General features: G+C 40.8%; 1 protein-coding gene and 1 long non-coding RNA gene across 2 annotated transcripts; both read left to right on the forward strand.

The window, feature by feature from the left end:
- The first annotated feature begins 1,567 nt into the window (after positions 1-1,567).
- LOC134754510 (uncharacterized) lies at positions 1,568-24,577 on the forward strand. Its single transcript, XR_010128915.1, has 3 exons — positions 1,568-1,682; positions 15,301-15,365; positions 24,516-24,577. It is a non-coding gene; the product is annotated as an uncharacterized LOC134754510 (long non-coding RNA).
- LOC134754751 (uncharacterized) lies at positions 4,239-6,475 on the forward strand. Its single transcript, XM_063691092.1, has 2 exons — positions 4,239-4,638; positions 4,933-6,475. Exons 1-2 carry the CDS (start codon positions 4,239-4,241, stop codon positions 5,427-5,429), a joined length of 897 nt encoding a protein of 298 aa, XP_063547162.1. The 3' UTR covers positions 5,430-6,475.
- Positions 24,578-26,364: the final 1,787 nt, after the last annotated feature.

The following is a 26,364-nucleotide window of genomic DNA, read 5'->3' on the forward strand; positions in this document are numbered from 1 at the left end:
GGCTCTCTGAAACAAAGATTTGCCTACTGTAACAAGTTGACTGGGATGGTGATGCGATTTGCCATTTAAGTACCTATCAGTATGAGTAGGTTTCCTATACACAGTGCGACCTAGGGTGTTATCAGGATTTCTTTTTACCAATACATCTAAGAAGGGGAGAGAACAGTCTTTTTCCAACTCCATAGTAAATTTTATTTTGCTATGGATGGAATTTAGGTGATCCAAGAAAGTTAAAACACTACTTTTTGGAAGTATAGTAAAAGTGTCATCTACGTATCTTTTAAATATCTTCGGTCGCACAGGAGCCAATGAGAGTGCCCTCTCCTCGAAGTCCTCCATAAAGATGTCAGCGACTACTGGAGACACCGGAGACCCCTTGACGTTCAGTCGCTATTTACAAGCCTACCGGTACATGACTGCATTGAAATTGTCAAGAAGAGGTTATGTGAGCAGAACATGTCAGAGGAATATGCTAAACTGTTGGAACATTGCCTTACATCTGGCTACTTGCTATGGAATGGTGAATTCTACCTTCAAGTCGACGGCGTGGCCATGGGGTCTCCGGTGTCTCCAGTAGTCGCTGACATCTTTATGGAGGACTTCGAGGAGAGGGCACTCTCATTGGCTCCTGTGCGACCGAAGATTTTTATAAATATTTATTTTTAGTTTAAAAGTGTGTCGACAGATGGCAGTGAATTTACTGGGGTTACAAAATTTACTATGACAGTACCGCTCTAGTTACCCTATGATATAAGGCAACAAATAACCCGACCAAATTACGTAGGTTGTTTTTGGTAGTATTTCGGTGTATGGTGGCGCCGCCTAATTACTGTTTTTTGATGGACACTTTTCATACATAGAGATTTGGCTCCTTTATATAGTCTCCATGGTCCTTCGTGGGGCGTTGTATGGAGGTTGTCATTCTTCTATACTAAATACCTTATATAGTCTCCATGTAACTACCCTTAGGTTCTGATGATGAATTCAAAGAGATGAACCAGAGGAAAGTAGAGCCCGCTGTACGAGTCTATCGGGACTCAGTTTTCTGCTTTAGTGGGAACAAGCTTTATTGCGATTCCAGGTACCCTCTACCCTCCATAGCTGGGTCCCTAACGCCTCATTGCGTTAGTGGGAACAAGCTTTATTGCGATTCCAGGTACCCTCTACCCTCCATAGCTGGGTCCCTAACGCCTCATACGCACGAGCGTTTTTACAATGCGCGTTAAAAACCGTTTGAATGGCACAAATGGATACATGTGTATTTATTCACACGATGGCTGTGTCGCTTGTTTAGCAAGCGTTGTTGGATTTTTGATTTTAAGCGTTGGCCTTTAAATCGAATTTAGCGTACGGACGGATTCTGGCGCATTTAAACGCGCGTTGTAAAAGCGCTCGTGCGTATGAGGCCTTAGATTTGATCAGCGTTGCCAGCCAGACAATATTGCCATGCCACTTCATGCACATGCACACGTAGGTTTGATACAGGCCTGATGAACCTTTTTCTGTCTATGGTCTTAAACGTCAATTGACATAATCAAAGTCACAAACAATTGTATCTTATTTGGCATTTATATTCAAACGTTGCCCGAAATTTCGTTAAATTGTAGCGCTCAATTAGGTACCATCAGTTAAATTTATCAGCTCTACTAATTCAAGATGCTAGCTGTGGAGTTGGATGCACTGTAAGATAAAACTATTATACTTAATGCTTAATAATTTTATAAAGTAGTTTATTATTTAGTAAAATTGTTTCTAAAGATCATAAATTCATAATCTTTATTACTAATATTTGTTATAAGTGCAATAAGTACCGAATACTAGTAGTAATCTTTTTGGCCTTATGATACAAATTATTTGTATTCTATCTATAGCACGTTTTATTATATAGCATTGCGAGTAGAAAAAAGGTAAACAAACTTGACGTGTCGTTTTATTGAAAAACACTTGAAAAATAAGTCACGGAAAATATGTAACAATTATATATTTAGCATAGGTACGAGTATATTATATGGTCATTTAAATTGTTTTGTGAATAATAATAATAATTCATATTTTTAAAAAGCGTTTTTCAATAAATAGACAAGTCAAGATTGTTTACCCTTTTCTAGGATATAACCTTCAAGGCCAAGACAGTCGTTTCTTTTTGTAAAGGGGTTAAGAACGAAACACAAACAAACACACACAACACAATACACGAAACACGGCGAACCACGGCAACACGGCAACACGGCGTCAAATACGTGATGAGGTGCAACATAGTAGTTGCTAGGTGTAACTTAATAATATTAGACATAGTGGAAGCCGCTCGACCCCAATTACAAAGAAAAACCGCAAATCGATGTACAGGTTAGCCGTTTGTTTGGTCAAAAAATAGTAGATTGTGTCACAAGGGAGCAAAATGACATATTTACGGCGAGGGCGTACAATTGAATCCTAAACGAAGCGAAGGATTCTATAATAGAATCCTGAGCGTAGCGAGGGATTCTAACATAGAATCCTGAGCGTAGTGGGGGATTCAAGTGTTAACGCCCAAGGTGAAAAAAATTTTGCTACCATGTGACACATACTGCTTTTCACATCACCTATGAGGAAATTACATACGTATATTAGGTTTCAAAACATTATTATTTTAAGCAAAGATATAAAATATGTATACACGGCCTTAATATAGGTACATATAGGTACTTCTGGCACTTTGTCCGTATCGATATTTTCAGACGTGACTGTACTGACAAATTAAAAGTACCTACAGCTCATAATTATGTAATATGTACCTAATATCTTTTCAAAAACAGCAGCAAACAACTAAAATGATACAATGAAAATCAAGTACATTATTTTTGTAGATTTTTCTGATAACAAATTAGCTCTTACCCCTTTGAACCAAATCTTCGGAAGAACACTATAAAGACTGATATCACTTATATTTATTATTATTAGTGTCGTTACCGGGATGCTGCTTAAAACATCTGACACAGATGAAAAGGCCTATTATTATTGATTTAAACTAAGTATTTACAAATTTATACAGAATACAGAACCGCATAATGCTTTGTGAAATATTTGTACAAAACTTTTTAAATATAAACTTTTTAAGTTGCATAGACAAGTATGGCTGCATTTAAGGAGACCTAAAAGGTCAAAATAAAAATTAAATTTAAATAGAAATAATCTCATGAACCCTTTCCAATCTGGTTTCCGCTCCGGTCATAGTACGACCACATCACTTATTAAAATTACTGATGACATCCGAGCGGGGATGGACAAAAGGATGGTGACAGTGTTAACATTGTTAGATTTCAGTAACGCCTTTAATACCGTCGATTTTGACATTTTAGTTGCAATATTGTGTTTACTTAATATATCTCCTCCGGTTCTCAATTGGTTTAGAAGCTACCTTGTTGGCCGTCGGCAAAGAATTAAGGTAGAAGTGTTAGCAACATTAAAAATAAACTTATGTTCTTTATTTAAAATATGTGACAACAGTGATTTTCGTTACTATAGCAACCTCTTCAATTCTAGCCTTCAACATGTAACGTGCTTCTTAGAATAAATCTCTATTTTTCCATCATTTTTATCATTTAAATCCATATGGTCCTTCGATGGAAAAATTCAGCGCCGAAGATGGAATCACGCAATAAATTACATTGAAATTTGAAGGTCAGAAATCATTCTTTATCTCGCCGACTTATTGAAGAGCTGAGCGGCGCAGTATAAAAGATAAAGAACGCATTATATTACATTTTTTCTCGCCAACGGCGCGATCAAAGAAGAAAAAATGCAATAATTATCGTTTTTCTTTCGCCGTCTTGTAAAGCCGAGCGGCGCAATACGAAGAATAACGCAAAGCAAGATTCATATTTCATATGAAATGCTATGATGCACCAATTAACGCTATCATAAAAGCGCGTGCAACCAAAATACATCGTACATCGTGGTCAACGTGCAATACTTGAACGCATCCATTCGTGCTCGTGCGGGCGGCAGCCTTGCGCAATCTTCGAGTTCCTCGACCAATCGCAGCGCCGTACCTGAACGCCGGAACGCAACAGCAAGTACAGCAACATTGCGTTTCAACACAGCGACTGACGTGACGACGCCAATATTATCCGTTTTGTGTTTGAATGAACTATTTAATTTCTTTACTCGTGAATTCGTGTATTGGTATATTATAGTAGTGTAATATTTAAGTGTAGTGATTGTTTAAAGCATTTTATAGCAAAATTGTAATTGCAAAAATGACAGAGACCGAACAGAGAGAGGTTATAGCAGCGCGAGGACGCGCTAAAGGCTCAATTACACGTTTAAAAAACAACTTGGACCGAGAAGCGCTCTTAAATTCGCCGATAGAGTTAGCGTTAGCAAAAAAAACTAGACTTCTAGAGGCCTTTTGTGAATATGAGCGTCTTACTAGCAAGGTTGTCTCGCTTTTTTCCTCCCCGCCAGCTACTCTCGCCACCGATGATGAGGAGGTTGAAGAGAACTACATTTCTTTAGTAGCGCAGTTAGATAGCATCATAAATGTTATCCGCCTAAGGGATGATCCTCCTCAAGTGAACGCTACCAACAGCAGCGCAGGAGTAAGTGTCAAGTCGGAGAACCTCAAACTGCCTCGGGTCGTGATAAAAACATTCACAGGTAAATACACAGAATATTACGAATTTATAAACATGTTCACAGCCATGATTGATAAGTGTACTTCTTTTTCAGCAGTGCAAAAGCTATATTATCTTAAAGGTTTTTTAAGTGATGAACCGCTCGATTTGATAAAAAATCTACCATTAGAAAACAATAGCTACCCAGAAGCATTGTGCTTGCTAAAAGAAAGATACGACAATACAGTCAGAATTACGCATGAACACATAAGTTCACTACTAGATATGCCTTCAATAACACGATCAAACGTCACTAATTTGCGAAGTTTTCTTTCAGTTGTAAAACAGCATCTTGCTACTCTAAAAAACCTGGGGGAGCCTGTGGACAAGTGGGATGCTATAATCATCTGCATCCTCTCGAAGAAAATCGACCTCCCTACGTACAGGGCATTCCAACTGGAACGTAACAATAATGTGTCTCCCACGGTAAAGGAATTCCTAGGTTACGTGGAAAAACGTGCCCTAGCATTTGAAAACACTGACGTGCAGAAGGGGCCTTCGCAGAGCTTTGTCAGCCATCCTGTAGCTGCACAAGCAAAGCCGCCAGCGCATCAGCCTCAGCTGCAATGTTCATACTGTAAGTCTGCACACAGAATATATAATTGCCCGAGTTTTAAATTAGCTTCTCCTCAAAAACGTATAGAGTTCGCTTCAACTAACAACTTGTGTAAAATTTGTTTGTTGCAACACAAGCGCAAATGTAAATTTCATTTTCGGTGTGAGGTGTGCAAGCTAACAGTTTGTTGCATCAAGACGAATCTCCTACTCCTGTAGCTTTGTCTGCAACATCGAATCTAACCCATATACTCTTGCCTTCAGCTCGTGTCAAACTAATCACAAAGTCAGGGTTAGTTATATATTGCAAGGCTTTATTAGATGGTTGTTCACAAGCATCCTTTATAACACAAAAGATTGCAGACTTATTGAAATTGCCAATGCAAAATGCTAGGTCTGAAATTACTGGCATCAAGAATGCTAAGCATGCGATGGATAAATGCATAAACCTTGACGTGCATTCTGCTGTTTATCCATTCAAAGTAAATGTCACTTGCCATATTGTTGATAAAATAACAGCAAGATTGCCACAAATTCCTATTGACATCTCGCACATCGCATTGCCTACTAATTTTAAATTGGCCGATGAAGACTTTAATAAGCCTGGTGATGTGGATTTGTTGCTAGATGCTGGCATTTTCTTTCAGATTCTCCTGCCGCAAATGAAGCTCAATAATGGAGAGCAAGCAACTAAACAGCCTATCGTGACTGCGGGCACTGCAAGTACTCCGGCACCGAGCTTTACAACCTCGAGCGCTGCAGCTTCGAGTAATTCAGTAGCATGCGCCGCTACGTCACAAGGACCTACGCTAGTGCAGACACCATTTGGCGTAATTATCGCTGGCCGCACGCAGCTACCTGCAAGAAATTCTAATCAGGTATCTTTGTTTTGTAGTGAATGCGATGACAATTTAAGCGAACAGTTAAGTGCATTTTGGGAAACTGAAAAAGTACCTGAAATTTTCCCAGAAAAATTACCAGAGCAAGATTACTGTGAAAAGCTTTTTAGGGAAACCACAAAGCTTGTGGATAATAAATATGAGGTCTCACTGCCCACCAAGGTCCCTTTAGAGCAAATTAACTCTGAGTTAGGGGAATCTTTTCACTTAGCACTCAATAGGTTTCTTAATCTAGAAAAGAGGTTGCATATGCCAAAAAATCAAGCTCTTTTCACTGAATACAAAAAATTTATTAACCAATATGTTGATTTAAAGCATGGAGAGTACATTGACATAAATAAATATGATTTGACTAAAGATCCTGTGAACTTTGTCCCTCACCACCCCGTGATTCGCTTAGAAGCACGGACTACAAAACTTCGATGTGTTTTCGACGCTTCAATGCGCACAAATAAGAAGATTTCTTTAAATGATATGCTTCTGAATGGCCCTGTGGTGCAGAGAGATCTGTTTGACATCCTCATATTGTTCAGAACTGACAAACTCTTTTTTATTTGTGACATAAAATCAATGTTCCGCTGTGTTAGTTTGAATCCAGCTCAACGATCACTGCAAAACATTCTTTGGCGAGAGTCCAAAAATGAAGACATAAAGTGCATTCAGCTTAACACAGTAACTTACGGTATGAAACCAAGTTCCTGGTTAGCCACAAAATGTCTCAGTGATCTTGCAGAAAGAAACGAACATTTTATGCCGTTGGCAGCGTCAGCTATAAGAAACAACACATATGTTGATGATATTCTAGTATCTTGCAGCTCTGAAGAAGAACTAGTACAAACGCAATCACAGTTAGTCAAAATGCTCAATCTGGGAAGTTTTCACTTACACAAATGGGCCTCAAATTGCATGCCAGTCTTAGAGAGTGTACCCAAAGAAAGTCACTACTTAGGAGAAGTAGACCTCCAAAAAGATCATGCGTTTGTGAAGACACTAGGTATTCGCCTAGATGTCAAGTGTGATGTCTTCAAAAGCACATGCCCTGAGCCATACAATAGTTCAAATGATTGTAAACGCGACATTTTAAGCTATATAAGCAAATTTTACGATCCATTAGGTCTAATGGGTCCAGTTTTCGTTCGCGCAAAGGTTATTATGCAGATGCTATGGGCAGCTCATGATCTGAATTGGGATTCTACTCCTCCAGATAACATTCGTAAAGTATGGACTGACTTTATTGATGATCTCTCTCTGATGGACCCAGTAGTCGTACCACGTTGTGTCAAATCGCAGCAAACAGTGGTCAATCAGCTGATCGGATTCGCTGATGCCTCGTCAGTGGCCTATGGCTGCTGTCTGTATTTGCGCACGATAGATGAGCATGATAATGTACGCACTGAGCTGTTGTGTTCAAAGTCACGAATTAATCCCTGTAACAAATTACTGAGCACTCCAAGACTTGAATTGAATGCTACCTTGCTCTTATCTGGTCTGGTCAAACGAGTTTATGACACTCTCACAATAAAATTAGACATTCATGCAATCCATCTCTTCTCCGACAGTCAAATAGTACTAGCATGGCTAAAGACAGACGTTGCAAAATTGTTGACATACGTCGCAAATAGGGTCCGAACCATCAAAGAGTTGACAGATGGCTATCATTGGCATTATGTGAATACTAACGACAATGCGGCAGATTGCCTCAGCAAAGGTCTCTTGCCTCAAGATATCGCAGGCCACGCCTTATGGTGGCATGGCCCGTCATTCCTGCATAATAAAAATTTTATATTTTCAGAAGAATCACCTATGCCTATTGAATTACCTGAACTGAAACCTGATCATACTAGTGCTCTGTGCCTTACAACCACGGTACACTTGTAGCTATTGACAGTTTAGTCATACTGCGTAGTGACAATTCACCTCCTCTCGAGTGGCCTATGGCGAAGGTAACTAACTTGTTTCCGGGGAAGGACGGTATAGTACGCGCAGTTGAGGTACGCTTGCCAAACGGTCATACGCACAATAGGTCTATTACAAAAATATGTGTACTGCCTATAGATATATAACGATATATAACGGCCTTATTTATAGTTTTATAAGTGTCTTAATTGCCTATTATAAAGGTATACATATGTATGCATTTTAGTGTAAACAAAGAGCTTTTGTTTACATCTGCTAAGATTTTTGTTGGATTTATATGCGCTCGGTCTAAGTGCTATTAATTTAATTTCGTTGAATGTTAATGATTAAAACATAATCATTGCATCACTGTTATACTTCAACATGCCTTTTAAAAGCAAATAAGATATGATTGACATGTAATATTACATAATGATGTTATGTTATTTATGCTATAAGTACGTGTACGTAGCATAAAATGTAACCTTAATTTTATAATATGTTTAAGTCTACTAAGCATACATTAATGTGACTCATGTTAAATGTTGTTCATGTTAATGCGCTTTTAAATTAATTTAATTAAATTTCATTCTCGAGGCGCAATAATGTTAGCAACATTAAAAATAAACTTATGTTCTTTATTTAAAATATGTGACAACAGTGATTTTCGTTACTATAGCGACCTCTTCAATTCTAGCCTTCAACATGTAACGTGCTTCTTAGAATAAATCTCTATTTTTCCATCATTTTTATCATTTAAATATATACAGTCTACTCCTACTCTCCACCTGACCCAGGCCAAGGCCGCTCCAAGAAGGTTCTCATTCCTCATGGTGTAGCACTCTTGCCGGCGTTCCGCAGGGTGGCGTCCTATCCTCACTTCTCTTTTCAGTGTTTATTAATTCTATTACTAGGAATATTGTCTCTTCTTACCATTTGTATGCTGACGATCTACAAATTTATTCGCAGGGTGTGCTTGACGATTTGCCACAAGTTATTAATACTACGAATAATGATTTAGAATCGATCTTAGATTGGAGTCATCGTTATGGACTTAACGTTAATCCATCTAAAACGCAGGCTATCATTACAGGTAGTTCTAAATTAATTTCCCGAATAGATTTTTCCAACATACCTAAAATATTTTTTAACGGCATAGAGATTCCCTATTCAAGTCAAGTCAAAAATTTAGGCATAATTATGGACCGTACTCTGTCTTGGATCCCTCAGATCAATGAGGTTAGTAGGAAAATGTTTGCTGCTGTAGGATCTCTACGGCGGCTTCGTAACTTTTTACCACTCTCAACCAAAATTGCGCTAGCTCAAGCTTTGCTCCTTCCCATTTTAGATTATGCGGACATCAGCTATCTCGATCTTTGTGAAGAACAACTTAATAAACTTGAACGTCTTCAAAATTTATGCATCCGTTTCATTTATGGCCTGCGAAAATATGATCATGTTTCCTATTACCGTTCGCAGCTCAAGTGGCTTCCCATACGTTTGCGACGCAATTCTCACATTCTAGCCCTCCTGTATGGTATACTCTTCAACCCCACTACCCCCCTGTACCTAAAAGAGCACTTCAAATACCTTTCTTCTTTAAGATGCTCCAAGAATTATCTGCTTGCCCAAATTACTACTTCTTCTAAATTCTATAAGGATTCTTTCACCTTCCAAGCGATTCGGTTGTGGAATGCTCTGCCGTCTGATCTAAGACATGCTAAATCGCTTCCTATTTTTAAGGCTCAACTTAAAATGCACTATCTGTCACTTCCTTAAGCTTGTTAACCATTCGATTACTATCTCTGCTATATTATATATGTATGTATATGTATAGATATTTATATATGTATTTATTTTTAATATTTATTAGTATGATCTTTAATATGTATGTACCTAACTATTTATGTATGTATATTGTTATATATTTATCTGTGCTGATTTCATTTAAAAAATTCTCCTACTCTTGTTATCCGTTTATTTTTCTACCCATTTATTTCTTCCATACGGTAAATTCTACTACCTGAAGGTTGTCTGTAAGAGATCGCTTTTTAGCGATAAGACCGCCTGTTGTTGCTTAGTTCGCTATGTTAATTATAATGTATCTAAATTTGTTTTAACTATGCACAATAAAGAATATATTATTATTATTTTCTCTTTATTTATTATTTTTCTTATGTTAGGTTTTTTATAATATGCATATAAAAGTAAAATATAAAAACACTTACAAAACAATACAAAATACATATAAACAAATTATAAAAAACCTAACCTAGGGTGCCGCCAGCAGCGGGGCAGGGCCCAAGCTGCCGGTGGTCAGGGCCGCAGAGAGAGGAACCGGCGGACTATCCGCGCCGTGTCCAAGATCACCGCCTTCTGCATCTGACCCTTGATCCAACCACCTAGCGAGAGTCTCTCAAGGTGTTGGTCGAGACTCTTCGCTATGAGACCGTTCGCTGAAACGACTATCGGGACAATGATCGTCGAATCAACATCCCACATGGCGGTTATCTCGTGAGCCAAGTCTAGGTACTTACTGGACTTGTCCTTCTCGGCTTTCACGAGATTCTCATCATGGGGGATGGTGATGTCGACGAGCACGGCCCGGCGCTGCGATCGATCTATTATCACAATGTCAGGCTTATTGGCTACAATAGTCCTGTCAGTGATGATAGATCGATCCCAATAGAGCGTGGCACGACCATTCTCGAGAACTGGCACAGGTAAATACTTGTAGTACGGTACTTCGCAGTCCACAAGGCCGTATAGAAGAGCAAGCTGCTGGTGAATAATCCTGGCTACGAGATTATGTCTGTGCAAGTACTCGCCGTTAGCAAGATGAGAACAACCGGAAATGATATGCCTGAGTGACTCTCCGGGACGGCGGCATGCCCGACAAATGTCGACCGTACCGTCCTTCAGGATATATTTCCGATAGTTGTTCGTCATCATAACTTCGTCCGCAATTGCACAGGTAAAACCCTCAGTTTCTCCGAAGAGGTCCCCGAATCGTAGTAACCAGTTCACCGACGCGAGCAGGTCTACATCGGGTCCCGTGAGGGCCTTGTAGAACCGCCCGTGTAGCACCTTACTCTCCCATACCGCCTTGCGGCCCGCAGCACTTTGTACCACAGGTTTGTGCCAGTTCTCGTTTGCCAAGGAGAGCGGCGTGAAGTGCCCGTCCACTGCCACCACATCACGATGCATCCCACACTCGTTGTTAAGGAAATAATTCCTGAGATTGCACACCTCGCGGTTGTGGAGATCTTTGGCGTTAAGGAAGCCTCGACCTCCACACTTCCGTGAGATGTACAATCTCATAACTGACGAGCGTGGGTGTAGCATACGGTGTGTGGTGAGTAGTAGACGGACCCTCCGATCCAGGGCGTCCAGCTCGGTCTGAGTCCACCTTAGTATGCCAAAGGAGTATATGAGTATGGGCATTACCCAGGCGTTGAAGGCGCGCACTTTATTGCCTCCTGACAAAAGACTGTTAAGGACTTTTGTGAGCCGACTGAAAAAGCGCTCCTTCACCGACCGTCTAATACCCTCGCCCTCAATACCCAACGACTGTGACATACCAAGGTATTTATAGGTTTCTGATTCAGAGATAGATCTGAAAGACATTGTCTCAGAAAGTTGTAAATTTGTTGAATTTACAACCTCCCCCAGCTGTACATGCATAACCGCACACTTATCGACACCAAACTCCATTCTGATGGCGGTACTGAAAACTTCTGTGGTTTTCAATAGCACCATCAAGTCTTGGTTATTTGGCGCAAATAGCTTGAGGTCATACATGTACAGAAGGTGAGAAATGACTTCACCCTCTCTCCGAAGCTGGCAACCTAACCCTGAATCCTTCAGCAGGGTGCTGAGGGGATTCAGAGCTAGGCAGAACCACAGGGGACTCAGACTGTCACCCTGAAATATTCCTCGCTCGATCCTTATAAAGTCCTGCGGGCCAGGGCGGTCATCTCCACCTCCTGGTTGACGAAGGACTGTGATCCACTGCCTCATACACGCACTTAGGAAGGATATTAAAGCTGCATCAAGTTTATACAGCTCCAATACCCTTCTCAGCCATGAGTGAGGCACCGAATCATAGGCCTTCTTATAGTCAATCCAGGCGGCCGAGAGGGCCCCCTTGTTCCGTCGAACTTGCTGGCATATGGTCATGTCTATGAGGAGGAGCTCTTTAGTACCACGGGACCCAACCCTACATCCATTTTGAGCGGAGGCCAAAATATTGTTAGCGACAATGTGCGCGTTAATTTTTGCTCTCAAAATGGATGTAAGGAGCTTGTAAAGTGTAGGCAAGCACGTGATGGGTCTGTAGTTCTTTGCTTCCGTGGTACTACCGGACTTGTGGAGCAGGAAGGTTACACCAGTTGTTAGGGAAGGTGGGAGGGAACCGAGCTCTAGGGCTTGTTGGAACTGCGTTGCCAACCGTGCGTGCGAGCATCGAAACCATTTTAGCCAGAAATTGTGCAATCCGTCCGGTCCAGGACTTTTCCAGTTCTGGGTCGTACGGATGGCACAACTTACGTCATCGGGGCTGATGGTGATAGCCCCCATAGGTTCGATGTTCTCGCACTCACGTTCGACAACGTCTATCCAACCGCCCTCCGTGTGTTCCACAGGCACTGACCAGATGCTACGCCAGAAATCAGTCATGGCAGTAGCATCCGGTAGCCGCACGTCGGACACACGAGAGTCGGCTTCCTCCCACCTTCGGTACACCTTCCTTTGGTCACTTTGAAAAAGACGATTCTGCTGAAATCGATCCACACGCTTTCTGTAGCGGCGAATACGGTTTGCCCATGCATAGACTTTCTGCTTTAGAAAGTCGATGCGCTCTGTGACATTGGCCATGTAGTCGCGGGGCCTGACATCCGTCCCCGCGAACGCCTGGTTCACAAAGCGCATTACTCGGGGGCGGTTGTTGCCCCCCCTAAAGCAGATCAGCTTTGCAATGAGAGTCCTAAACGAGCTGATACGTCGCTCGATCCGCGCTTGCCATGCAGGGACACCTCCGGCGGTCCTAGGTGCACGTTCAGCGTCCGGAAACTTGACTCGAGCAACACGGCACGCCGCGATGGCTCCGCAGTACATGATCGAGTGCGTATCATCTAAATCTTTACTAGTCCGTAAATGTGGCTCTAGTAAAGCGTTTAGGGCTCCCACTAGCGTTAGATTGCGTCTATTTATAGGCAGACGTGGTAATCGTGGCCTAGAGTTGGTTGTGGCGCGATACTGCGTAATCGCCTCTTCCAAAGTCCTCCTCAGTTGCTCATTGGCAGATGTACTCACGCTCTGACTCGCAAAATCCCCCTCGTCGGTACTAAAATCAACCCGCGGCGCCCCCGGTGCCAGGTCGGGTGCGGGCACCGGATCCGGCGACGTGGCGGGCAGATCTCGCACCGAGGCGGAGGCTGCGCGAGCAGAGAGAGCCTCCAGGCGAAGCCGATCAAGTGTCGCATCATCCAAACGCTTTAGCCGCTGAATGACGCGCACCTGATCCGATAATCGTTGCTCCGACACGGTGATGGTGGGTTCAAGAACCTGAAACAGTGGCAGTATTCTTGAACGATACGCGGATAGCTGTGTTCCCCCCTCTGTAGCCCCATAATAGGCGCGCATGACATTCTCATTAATGGATTGAGACCATCTCATGCGACGCACTATACCACCGGCAGCGGGAGCCGTGGGCGGGGCAGGATGTCCCGCAGGCCCCAAGCGTGCCGGCAGCGGTGGCCGCCCTCGTCGCGCATGTGGTCGTGGCGGCGGCGGCGGCGGCGGCCCGCTCTCGTCACTGGACCCGTCTGTGTCAGGTGCCGTTGCAAACTCGTCGCCTGACAACGATGTGGACGAGGAACTGGACGAGGCGGGCGGGGGTGGTGGTCGTGCGCTTGATGTTACCGCTTTAGTTCGACTCCTTGTTATCATTTCTAATAATTTTGTAGTTTTGCCGGTGAAGTATGACAAATGTCAACACAGTTGTAATGCGACTGCGACCCATGGTCGCGGTGTCTACAATGAAAAATATCAATTGTCCGCATGGTGTAGTAATAACTCGGTTCACACATGAGTATTTATCACTATTTTAGGGCAAAAACCACATTTAAAATATATTTTATCAAAAGAAATGTAAAAGGACGTCTGTCAGTGTCAGCGGATGTTTTTTTTATTATTATTATTATTATTATTAAATTATTAAACTAAAGTTTTTTTTACGTTTCTTTTAAATATTACGCTAATTCATTAATTTACTTAATTTAAATATGATATTAATCAATTTAAAATACGTTAATTACATTTATTGTTTACATTTTTTTTTATTTGTAAGTCAATTTATTTAATTTGCACACTACATTAAAAATAAAATACAGAATTTGAGAAAATCTTAAAAAATAATATAGTTACATGTAAAAAATCCGCAACGCAGGCTTCGTCAGGTGGCCACAAATACAAATCAGCAACATGCTTCCAATGCATGCATGCATGTTTACAATTACAACATAATATTATTTAAGTTAGAAAAAATTGTATGCACGTAATCGATTATAAAGAAATTGTAATCGATTATATGCATACTAATTTCATAAGTCTTTGTGTCAATATTTCATACTGGCAACAAAATGTCCTTGAACAGAAAAGTGCCACTTTGATCCCTTCTAGCAGGGAAGAAAAGTTCCCTTTTCGAATAGGTGATGTAAAAAAATTTTTTGACCCGCAGTTCCTAAAAAAAATCCCCGTGGGGACAATATTACAAAGTAACACTGTTCTATTTCAATACCTATTCTACGAGACTTATGGAACTGTACTGCAGATACGGTACATATTAATCATAAAATGATACGTAATATCCATATATCCAACGGGAAATACCTCTTTAACCCTTTAACTGCGCCTTTTCATCAGTTGGTATAGTTGGTTTAGTTATTGACACAAAATATCAAGGTTGTATCCTCCAGCTACGATATGTGATATATTTTTAGAATCGCCTCAAAAAGCCCTTACGTATGATACCACACACAATAGGTTTTGGAAAAAAAAAAATATTTTTTTTCATACAAAAGGTCAAAAACTTTGTTTTTACCTCTAGTATGCGTGTGCCAAACGGCTAACCTGTACATCGATTTGCGGTTTTTTTATGCGAACGGCTTACACTAACTTGCTTAATGCTTGTATCATAATATTCGTTATCAATACCTATCTGGATAACCTGAAAAATGCATTTAATACAATAACGAAACTTAAATAATATTGTCATAATATGATTTAAATTACAGGTCCCAATTCAGCGAAACAAGCATTGCCGCTAAAGAGTCGGCGGCACAGTGGTGTCACATATCAAGTACAAGTACCAGTATAATATACTAAAGCCAGGGATACATTAGGGGACAAATGTCCCACGACACGTGTCGCCAGCGACGTCGGGTGAAGTGCTGTGACGTTTCCGGACTTCGCTCAACATGTCTGGCGACATCGCGCGCCTTATGACACACAGTGGCGACACGTGTCGCGCGATGTCCAAAAAAACCGAACAAGTGCGAGTCGGACTCGTACACCGAGGGTTCCGTACAAATTTAAATTATTTATTTTTTATTTCTTAAGGTTGCGTAGCCCAAAAGGAAAAAACAGAACCCTTATAGGATCACTTTGTTGTCCGTCCGTCCGTCTGTCTGTCAAGACCCTTTATCTCGAGAACGCGTGGAGGTATCGACTTGAAATTAAAACCTTATACGCAAGTCCAGTCCTGATTTTTTCACAGCTTCCAGAGCTGTGGAAAAATCAAACTTCTAAGCTAACTTAAAAAAATGATACGGCTGTTTATGCAGCAAAAAACATAAATTTCGACACTAAAGGGAATCAAAATTTATAGGGTACTTTCCGTTGACCTAGAATTATGAAATTGGACACGTAATATCGTCTTACACTATACAGGGGAAAATCTGAAAACTATAAATTTGTTTAAAATAAAAAACCGGCCAAGTGCGAGTCTGATTCGCCCATCGAGGGTTCCGTACTTTTTAGTATTTGTTGTTATGTATATTTGTATTCTAGATTTTATTACTGATTTCCGTTCTGTTTTTAATTTAATTTAATTTATTTAATTGTAATTATGCTTTGTTACATTGTAATGTGTGAACCTATGTTGTCTTTTAATAAACGGATTTATTATTATTATTATTATTATTATTTATGTGGGTTCTTGAAATATCTCAGTACCTACACAAAGTACTGGCGTAATGGAGTACACGGGCCGAAGCCAAGTGCATTTCATATTAAAATTTTACAATGTAGTTTCTACTTTCTAGTCTAGGTCTGTGTGGCTGTCATTCTGTAAAAAAATTCGGGTGATTCGGCAAGTATTTAGAATTGCAGCTTGCTGCATAACAATGTAAGATGATGGGGGGTAATGACAGGGATTTTAAGGAAGTGTGTAATTGTTGCGGGATGACACCCGTGGTAGACAAAACAATAGGTACTATGGTAACGTTGTTTAGCTTCCATATCCGGGCTATTTCTTCCTTTAAGTCGGTGTATTTGGATAATTTTTCAGCTATTGTGCTTTGCATGTTATGGGTGTTTGGGATGGCTATGTCTATCAAAAGGGCTGTTTTATTTGTTTTGTCTACCACAGTTATATCTGGTCTATTATAATGTGTGGTTCGGTCTGTTAATATGGCTCTATCGAAGTACATTCTATGGGTATTATTTTCCAGGACATTGACAGGTGTGTACTTGTAGTAGGCAGTGGCTGGAGGAGGGAAGTATGGGACTACTTACGGGAATCACGGGATAACATTGAAAATACGTGCTAACAAAACTATATGTATTTAAGGAATGAACATCGGAAATATAGACACATGTCAACAGAAGACATAATCATCCTACATGCAGTATGCATACATCACACCCTCACACTTATTTTAAGATAACTATACTGCATTAGAGAATTATAACTATTTACTTAATAAGCAAAACCTTATAATCTTCATATAAAAATAACAAAACAGTTTTAATCAATTTCCGGCATAGGGAAGTATCTAACGGGTTTTAAGGGCCGACCATAACTACTAGTAGCCGCCTGGGCTCTCGGCAACGGTAATACCGCTTGTTCAGCAGCGGCCGGCGCGGGCCCGTGCTCATGCGCGGCCGCGACACGCCACTGCAGTGTCGGCTGGACCAGACACGTATCCCAACTAGGCCACACAAACTGAGTACCAGTACCATTGTGCAAACTGTCCTTAATTTGATCAACATGTTTTTTAACTAGCGTACCATCCGCCCTTTCCACCATGTAATTCCTAGAGCCTACTACTTCTTTAATTGTACCCTTTACCCACCTATCCGGATTTGCCTGCTCACGCATGTGCACCAGGTCCCCGACTTGAAATTGACGTTCACGACCCCCAGCTGCTCTAACTTGCCGCTCCTGAGCGCGTTGTACGGTACGCTCACGTTCCTCCCCTCCTAGTCCATGGGCCAGCCAAGATATCGGTATAATTTGGGGGTAACAAATTTCTTTTTCACAGCAGTTAGATAGGTTTATTATGATGTTAAAAAACCATGATTGCCATCTCAAAATGGTAGCTAAACCAAATGGCCGCCAATCCAAGATGGCGGATATTGAGTTTTAAAAAATCAACCATAACAAGAAATATTTATCCGATTTCATTATTTCTTTTTTTAAATCATACCTCTATATGTGGGCTTGAAATGTTGTTCTATATATTGTATCGATAAAGTCAACCGTTAATTAGTAATTAAAGAAATATTTAAATTTTTCAAATTGTTTGATACTTTTTTTTTTTAATCAGGTTTTTACAAAATATCTTCTACAATACAAAAAAAGTTTTAAATGAGGTAAAATATTGTATTAAATTACCTTTAATTTGACGTATAACTTGTATGGGTCAGTGATTACTGAGAACACATGGAAACATGAATTTGATTTTACTTCCGTTGAAATTCACCGTTGACTAAATAACTGCGTACAGCTTCAAATAGAAGTAGTAGAGTACAAAAATTAGGTTTTTAGTACATTTTAATAATTTAAAGGGGCCCACTGACTATCAGCCCGCCGGACGATATCGGCCTGTCAGTTGTTCGGAACTGTTTTGTTCTAACTGACAGGCCGATATCGTCCGGCGGACTGATAGTTAGTGGGCCCCTTTAGCAATAATTTAGAGTAATTGTAGTATGACAGTAATATTAATTTTGATGTTACAGGTAAAAACTAGTATTCGGTTTAAATAGTAGGTAATTTCTTCAGTGAAAATGTGCTCGGCTACAAATAAAATACAATATACAAATAATATTTTAATAATTTACAAGAATAGTAGCAGGGCATCGTTTCTTTTCGTTCATAAACTCGGGAACGAAAAGGATTTCGGCTCCGTTTATGGTTACCGGTTAAAGAACTGTTCTATTTAGATAATGTTGATGCGTTCGCCTTTCGTTTTTGTGGAACGAAATTAACCGGTTAAGTAAATTGAAAATATCAAAGTAAGATTGAACGAGTAAGTTATTGCTATCTCTTTCACGTATGACAACGAGTTTAACCGAGAGTCTCCGAAAGGCTGCCGTAATCGGTAGTGTATCGTTCCCCGCGAACCGTAAAATTCCGTTCCCTCTTCTTACCGGTTAGAAGAGAAAACGTAATTTTTTAGTTCATCATCACCATCATATCAGCCAGAGGATGTCCACTGTTGGACATAGGCCTCCCCCAAGAGTGCCACAATGACCGGTCTTGCGCCACCCGCATCCAGCGGACTCCCGCGGCCTTTACCAGGTCATCAGTCCACCTTGTGGGGGGCCTACCCACGCTGCGCCTTCCGGTCGCCACTCGAGAACCTTTCCGCCCCAATGGCTATCGGTTCTACGTGCAATGTGCCCCGCCCACTGCCACTTAAGTTTAGCGATTTGGAGGGCTACATCGGTTACTTTGGTTATGCTGCGGATGGCCTCATTTTTGATGCGATCACGCAGAGAAACTCCCTGCATAGCCCTCTCCATTGCCTTTTGGGTGACTTAAGCGGAAACGTTTCAGTTCCACATGGCATCACTGGCAACACACACTGGTCGAAGACTTTCGTTTTGAGACACTGCGGAATATTGGACAAATAGATTCGCCATAGCTTCCCAAACGCTGCCCATCCGAGTCGGATTCGTTGATTAACCTCTTTCTCCAAGTTGGACCTACCTAACTGGACAGTCTGTCCTAGGTATGTATAATCGTCTACATCTTCAAGTTTAAACGCATTTGACATGATCTTCGTCTTGTCCATGTTCATCCTCAGACCAACTCGCTCGGAAGCTATACTGAGGTCATCGAGCATCGTACTCAAATCCTCCATGGTGTCAGCCAAGACTACTATATCGTCCGCAAACCGAAGGTGAGTGATGTACTCGCCGTTTATGTTGATGCCAAGCATTCCCCAGTCCAAAGTCTTGAAAACTTCCTCTAATGCAGCGGTAAACAGTTTAGGAGAAATACCATCCCCTTGCCTGACTCCCCGCTGCAACGGAATAGGCTTCGAGTTCCGGTCCTGGAGTCGGACTGACATAGTGGCGTTCTCGTACAAACACTTCAGCACTTCGATATAGCGGTAATCCACTTAGCACCTCTGGAGAGATTGTAGTACAGCCCAGGTTTCGATCGAATCGAAGGCTTTCTCGTAGTCCACAAACGCTAAGCAGAGAGGCAGGTTATACTCCTCAGTCTTCTGTATTACCTGCCGGAGCGTATGGATGTGGTCTACGGTACTAAAGCCTCTTCGGAAGCCGGCTTGTTCAGGAGGCTGGGAATCATCTAGCCTGCGTGCGAGACGGTTTGTAATGACTCTTGAAAACAGCTTATAGACCTGGCTCAGAAGTGAGTCAGAGTTTTAGTTCGCGTTCCATCAATTAACCGGTTTCTAATAAACGAATTAATATAACGGTTTTGGAACGACGTTAACAGGTATTTCAATACCGGTTCCGAGCCCTGAATAGTAGTATGATAGCAAAGGTTTTGATTTGATACAGGTAAAAACTGGTACCTATTCGGTGTAAATATAAATTTCGTCAGTGAAAATGTGTTCGGCTACAAATAAAGTGAACTAGATGTGTGAATATCAATAATATGTGCCGAGATAGGACCATTAAGTGAAGTGAACCCCCCAAAAGACGGACAATCTTGGGCAGTGTTATTTAACGCAGCATTAATAAGGAATTTTGAGCCTATTACTAAACGACGTGATATACCTACCGGCTGAACTGATACTGTGAAATAAGCCGATCTAGGGAACCATTATTTCTAGTTGTTGAGCTTAGCACTGAAGCACACAAGAAACTGCGTGAAATTGCTATTGAAAGAGGAGATAAAAAAATGCAGTAACGTCTAAAGATTATGTAGCTTCAGAAGCAATTTATCATAAAACTTGTTAACTCGCATACACCACAACTATCAGGCAATGACCAAATAAAATAAAATAAAAATTGACGAGTATAGTACAGCAGAGAAGTTGTCATTTAACAAGCTTTACGACTTTACAAGAAGATGCATTCATAAATAAACCCAAGAATAAAACCTCAAAGTTCTCTATTTACTTGCGAAACTTATTTCTTACTTATTAGATGTCGTCAGCGTAACTAACAGATTCTACAAAGAACAAAATTCAATATAACTTAAGTAAAGAGTTTTCATCCGGTATATCACGTTGTTTAATAATGAATAATAGGCTCAAAATTCCTTATTAATGCAGCATTAAAATTAAATAATACTGCTCATGATTGTCCATCGTTTGGGGGGGTGTACTTTACTTAATGGTCCTATCTCGCAACATATTATACACATATCTAGTTTACATTGTATATTTGCATCATCTTGATTTGTAGCCGAACACATTTTCACTAAAGAAATTACTATTTAAACCGAATACTAGTTTTTACCTGTAACATATCAACATTAATATTACTATTATACTACAATTATTCTAAATCATTGCTAAAATTATTAAAATATACTAAAAGCATAATTTTTGTACTATACATCTTCTATTTGAAGCTTTTTCTTCTGTACGAAGTTATTTAGTCAACGGTGAATTTCAACGGAAGTAAAATAAATTCATATTTCCATGTGTTTTCAGTGATCAGACCCATACAAACTATACGTCAAATTAAAGATAATTTAATACACTATTTTGTCTCATTTAAAACTGTTTTGTAATGTTCAAGATATTTTGTAAAAACCAGATTAAAAAAAAAAGTATCACAAAAAATAAAAATAAAAAAACATTATTTCTTTAATTACTTATTTACGGTTGACTTTATCGATCAAATATGTGAACAAAATTTCAAGCACACATATGGAGCTTTTGTTTAAAAAAATAGTAATGAATTCGGACAAATATTTCTTCAGTTATGGTTGATTTTTTAAAACTCAATATCCGCCATCTTGGATTGGCGGCCATTTTGGTTAGCTACCATTTTGAGATGGCAATCATGGTTTTTTAACATCATAATAAGCCTATCTAACTGCTGTGAAAAGGAAATTTGGTACCCTCAAATTATACTATTTTCCAAAATTTGGCTAGCTGGCCCATGGACGTAAATCTAATCGGCAGCGCAGCCTACGTTTCTGAAGCAACAGTGCAAGAGAATCGCCCGTAGTGCCGTGAATTGCGTTTCTGTACGCCATCAAATATGCTTGCAATACTAAGTCGATATCCACCCCTTCTCGCTTTGCTTTCTTGATTGCTTTCTTACAGAGCTTTACGGCGTTTTCGGCAGCGCCATTCGACGCGGGATGGTAAGTCGGTGTCAGTATTTTTTCAATGCCGTTTGATTGCAAGAATTGATCATATTGTGCGCTACAAAATTGAGGGCCATTATCCGAAACAATCGACCTAGGCAAACCAAGTCGAGAAAAAGTTTCACACAAAACTTTAATTACCGCTGAGGCAGTCGTTTTTGAGATTCGAAAAATTTCGATCCATTTAGTCGTCGAGTCTACAATAACAAAAAAAGATTCGTTTTCAATAGGGCCTAAAAAATCAACATGTAGGCGCGTCCATGGTTCTGTAACATACGGCCACGGCTTGGGCGGCGCCCGCGGCGGCGCGCTGCTCTCGGCCACGCACGCAGCGCACTCGCGGCACACGCGCTCCACGTCCGCGTCGATGCCGGGCCACCACACGTAGCTGCGGGCCGTGCTCTTCATTTTCACCATGCCGACATGATGATGATGAAATGTTCAAGCACTTCTGAAAATATTTCATTAAACTCAGGGTTATCTAAGTCAGGTTGGTATTGTGATGTATGTGTGTTTGTATTTGTTTGGGGACTGTCGGCTAGGGGTTGAATTTTCTTAAACATTTCACTGCTGTCTGTAAATGGCTGTCTGGCATGATATTGAAATCTCTAACTATATCTGTCAGGTGGGTGTCTGTAAGCTCTTTTTCTACTTCTTGTCTGATTTCTTTCAGTCTCTGGTCAGTAATATATTTGTTATGAATAATTGTTCTCCTCTGATCAGCTACTCTTTGTTCGCTTACATGAGCGAGGGAAGGAAATTTGGCAATAAACTGTTCATGTAATGGTTTTCGGTATGCTGTCCTGTTCGTTTCTAAGTTGGTTATATGTAGGTAAATTCGGATTATGGCCTCGTTTTGCTCATTCGAACATCTCTTTCGTGTTTGTGTGTTGAGGGGTAATTGTGTCTGTTGCGTATCTGATTGTGATGATGACGTTTCGGTGTGTATTTGTATATTTGTTTGTAGTACTTGTAACTTTTCTCTAACTTCTGCATAAATTCTGTCTATTGTTGTTTGAGGCAGCATTTTAAGCCGTTCTACAGCTCGTCTCTGGTCCCCGACTCTTTGTCGGCTGACTTTCATTTGGAGAAATTTGTCTATAAATTTTAAATGAAGTGCTTCTAAGTAGTTTCTCCTGTCTGTGTCTAATGCTGTAAGGTAGAGGTAGGTGCGTAGTATGAACTCGTTCATTTCGGATGTCCATCTGTTACGCTTAGAAGATTCACCTTCGGTGGGTGCAGTATCAATATCCTCGTTTAAGAGGGCATCCTGCACAACATCCTCAGCGTTAATGCTAGATATGGTGGATTTGGATCTAGTCATATATGAAGGGCGAGTTGATGGGATAGACGAAAATAGTGACTCCGTATCCTCGCCCGACTCGGCTGTAGCATCAACATCGGAGGCCCGCCTGCTCAGCTCCCGATGACCGGCTGTAGTATCTTGATCGACGCGGGCCCGCCTGCTCAACTCCGCGCCACCGGTAGTTTGCATTACTGTGGCATCCAGTACCGGCTCCAGATGCGCCCCGGCGACCCCCGGGCAGCGACCGTAAATTATACCTACATTTCTTACCTGGCTCCATGATGAATCGAAGGTTGGGACCGTTAGTTTGGGAAGTGATATAGCAGGATGTTTGCTAACTTTTATTAGTTCAGCCGTAAGAACGGGTGTGGTCAAGGTGTTGTAGACCAATTATAGCTCTTCTACCCGTAAGCCCCCCTACCACGACAAGGTGGTCCCACCGGGGGGGTTATTATTATTATTATTTGTATCTCATATAAACACGGGTATATACATCCCGGTCATTTGATAGGCGTGTGTGGGGATACAGATCCAACACGTAGAGGCCCTTTGGAGAAGTTTGCTGTTATGTAATACACCTGCTAGAACCCATTCACGGGTACAAATAGATACCCGTAAATCGGTTCCAACAGGCGTAGGGGCTATTATAAACACAGTGGAAAAGAGTGCCGGTTATGGTGTTGAAGTTTGGCTGGTCAAAAGATTGGGCTATTGCTGAGAGGTCCGGACACCTGCCATAACAATGTCTGTACACGTTATCGAGGCAGGCGGTGACTCGCCGCTGACTAGATGGGCCCCTGAAACTGCTGTCGTGATGACGACCAGGAGCAACACCGGTGTGAGCGGCTCAGGGGTGTCGAGAGGTGTTCGCCGCTTTCTACCCAGAGGCTGTTAGCAGCCACTGTGCCAACTCGCGTCTTATGCATCTTTCACTTCCACCCCTGGAGCATATAGCTCTAGCGACTCCTCTCTGGACAGCCAATGAAGGCAAGCCAGAGCTGAGAGTCCTGCGGGTCCCCTTAGGGTCCACTCCGATCGACAAAGACACGCCGGAGACGGAGACCCTGACCGACTCTCGGGAGCACTCGGGTCCGTGGGGTCGTTACTCCCCAACAGCTCGCCACAAGCTGCCCTGTATTATTATAGCGGCAACAGAAATACATCATGTGAAAATTTCAACTGTCTAGCTATCACGGTTCGTGAGATACAGCCTGGTGACAGACAGACGGACAGACGAACAGACGGACAGCGGAGTCTTAGTAATAGGGTCCCGTTTTTACCCTTTGGGTACGGAACCCTAAAAACAATGCATAAAATAGTGTAAAAATATGTAACGTCGAATATAATTATGAAAAAATTAGTTTTATATAAATTGTAAATGTTTTTTTTTTTTTCAGGATTACATTCAAGAGAGTATGTTCGAAATACTATGTCTGATACTTCACCTATACGGTATAAGTAAGTCAATGCATATTATAGGTAGGTACTTAGAAAAAAATATGAAGCTTACAGATTCACTTCTTACATGGCTACTCTTACCAAAGTTATATGTATAACTCCGTATTAAGGGCATTTTTTTCTGTAGTGATGCACTGGACTTTTTTTAGGATATGTAAATTTAATGTTATTGTGCCCAGAATCATGATCTGATTCCATGCTCCTAGGAAAGAAACAATGTCCCAAAATTTTCATACATTTTACGTACTTTCCATTTCGTTGCCGCCGTACTCGGCCGTGCAGTGTTTGAAAAATGGTAACGGAATGGAATAATAAAAATTGGGACGCTTTTTTCCTCCTAGTAGGAATGAAGGAGCTCGTGATTCTGAGTAGGAAAAACATTAAATTTACCTATTTTGGAAAAAAAAGTTCAGTGCATCACTACAGAAAAAAATGCCCATAAGATAAGTAGTCTAAGTAAAAAACGTGCCTCGGAAAATTAAGAAAATATATGCTCTAATAGATGGCGCCATGCCTTTGGCCTATACTCGTGTAGATGGCGTTGGCAACACCGTTTGATATTTGTGGTATTTTCTATAAAAAGGGACCTTATTGTCGATGGCGCTTACGCCATTATTAACGATGCTCCGATAGTACTATGCCTCATGGGAAACGGCCGAAGAGATAGTTCAGATCCGAAAAGCGCCACCAAATTTTAGTATGTTGTTGGGCATGGTATTGGATCTCCAAAACTGCCGGGAGACAGCAGCGCCGGCCATCTACTTCAGCGGAATGACGTCATAAAAATGACTCCCGCCTCGTTGCGAATATTGCATATTGCACCCAAACTATGCATTGCACATACACGTGTGGGGTATTAACTGAAAGCCAATTAATTAATCTATATATCATTGCTACACTATTAGGCCAAGCATTAAGAAGATATAAAGAGAAATGCTAGGAGCACAATTTCTAACTTCGTAGCTTTGTTTGGACTAGTTAGGAGATGAACATATCAAAAGTCCCCGACCGTAACCCTGGTGCTGAGGGGGAGAGGGGGATTTGAAGGTTAATTTTTTCGGTTTTTCGATTATATCTCGGAAACTATGAGTCTGAGCAACATGGCCACTTATACAAAATGAAAACAGATTTAATTTGTTACAAGTTTTATTCAGTCACGTTTTTGGATATCTTGTATAGTGTTTGAGATATCCGCTCTTGAAGGTTTACTTAGGGCTCCAATTTTTATCTTGATTATCTACATCAGTAAAGTTGCTAGGCCGGGTTTGGTAACGTTTTCGTATAGATCGGGGGTGCTGTTTTCATTTACTGTATCAACATTGACACCTTTCCGAAGTAAAAACATATAAACTTTAAACAAATAACTTTTTTTAACTCCTCTTCACGCTTAAACCGCTGAACCGATTTAGTTGAAATTTGGTAAATAGATGTTTTAAGTCCCGAGACAGGATATAATATAGTTTTTATCTCAAAAATCATACTTTGAAGGTGTGAAATTTGGTGTTAGGGGAATTCAGCTTCTTCGCCGAAGTTGAATTCCTGAGGTTAATACTGTTTAAATTTAGGTTTGAAGTCATGTTTGGTATCATTATCAACTAAATCAAACATGTAGACCATCCCAAATATTATTTAAATAGGTTATTGATTCCCCATACAAATTTCCACCCCACTTTTCACACCCTTAAAAGATGATTTTGGTTATAATAACTATCCTATGTACTGTTCCGGGACTCAAACCATCTCTATACCAAATTTCAACGAAATCGGTTCGGCGGTTTAAGCGTAAAG

This window comes from Cydia strobilella, chromosome Z (assembly GCF_947568885.1).
Source record: "Cydia strobilella chromosome Z, ilCydStro3.1, whole genome shotgun sequence".
Classification (NCBI taxonomy): Eukaryota; Metazoa; Arthropoda; class Insecta; order Lepidoptera; family Tortricidae; genus Cydia; species Cydia strobilella.

Coding starts and splice junctions, on each gene's coding strand:
- LOC134754751 (XM_063691092.1), top strand. CDS start 4,239: ATGACAGAGACCGAACAGAGAGAGGTTATAGCAGCGCGAGGACGCGCT. Junction 4,639..4,932: donor CGTGATAAAAACATTCACAG/GTAAATACACAG, acceptor GTTTTCTTTCAG/TTGTAAAACAGCATCTTGCT.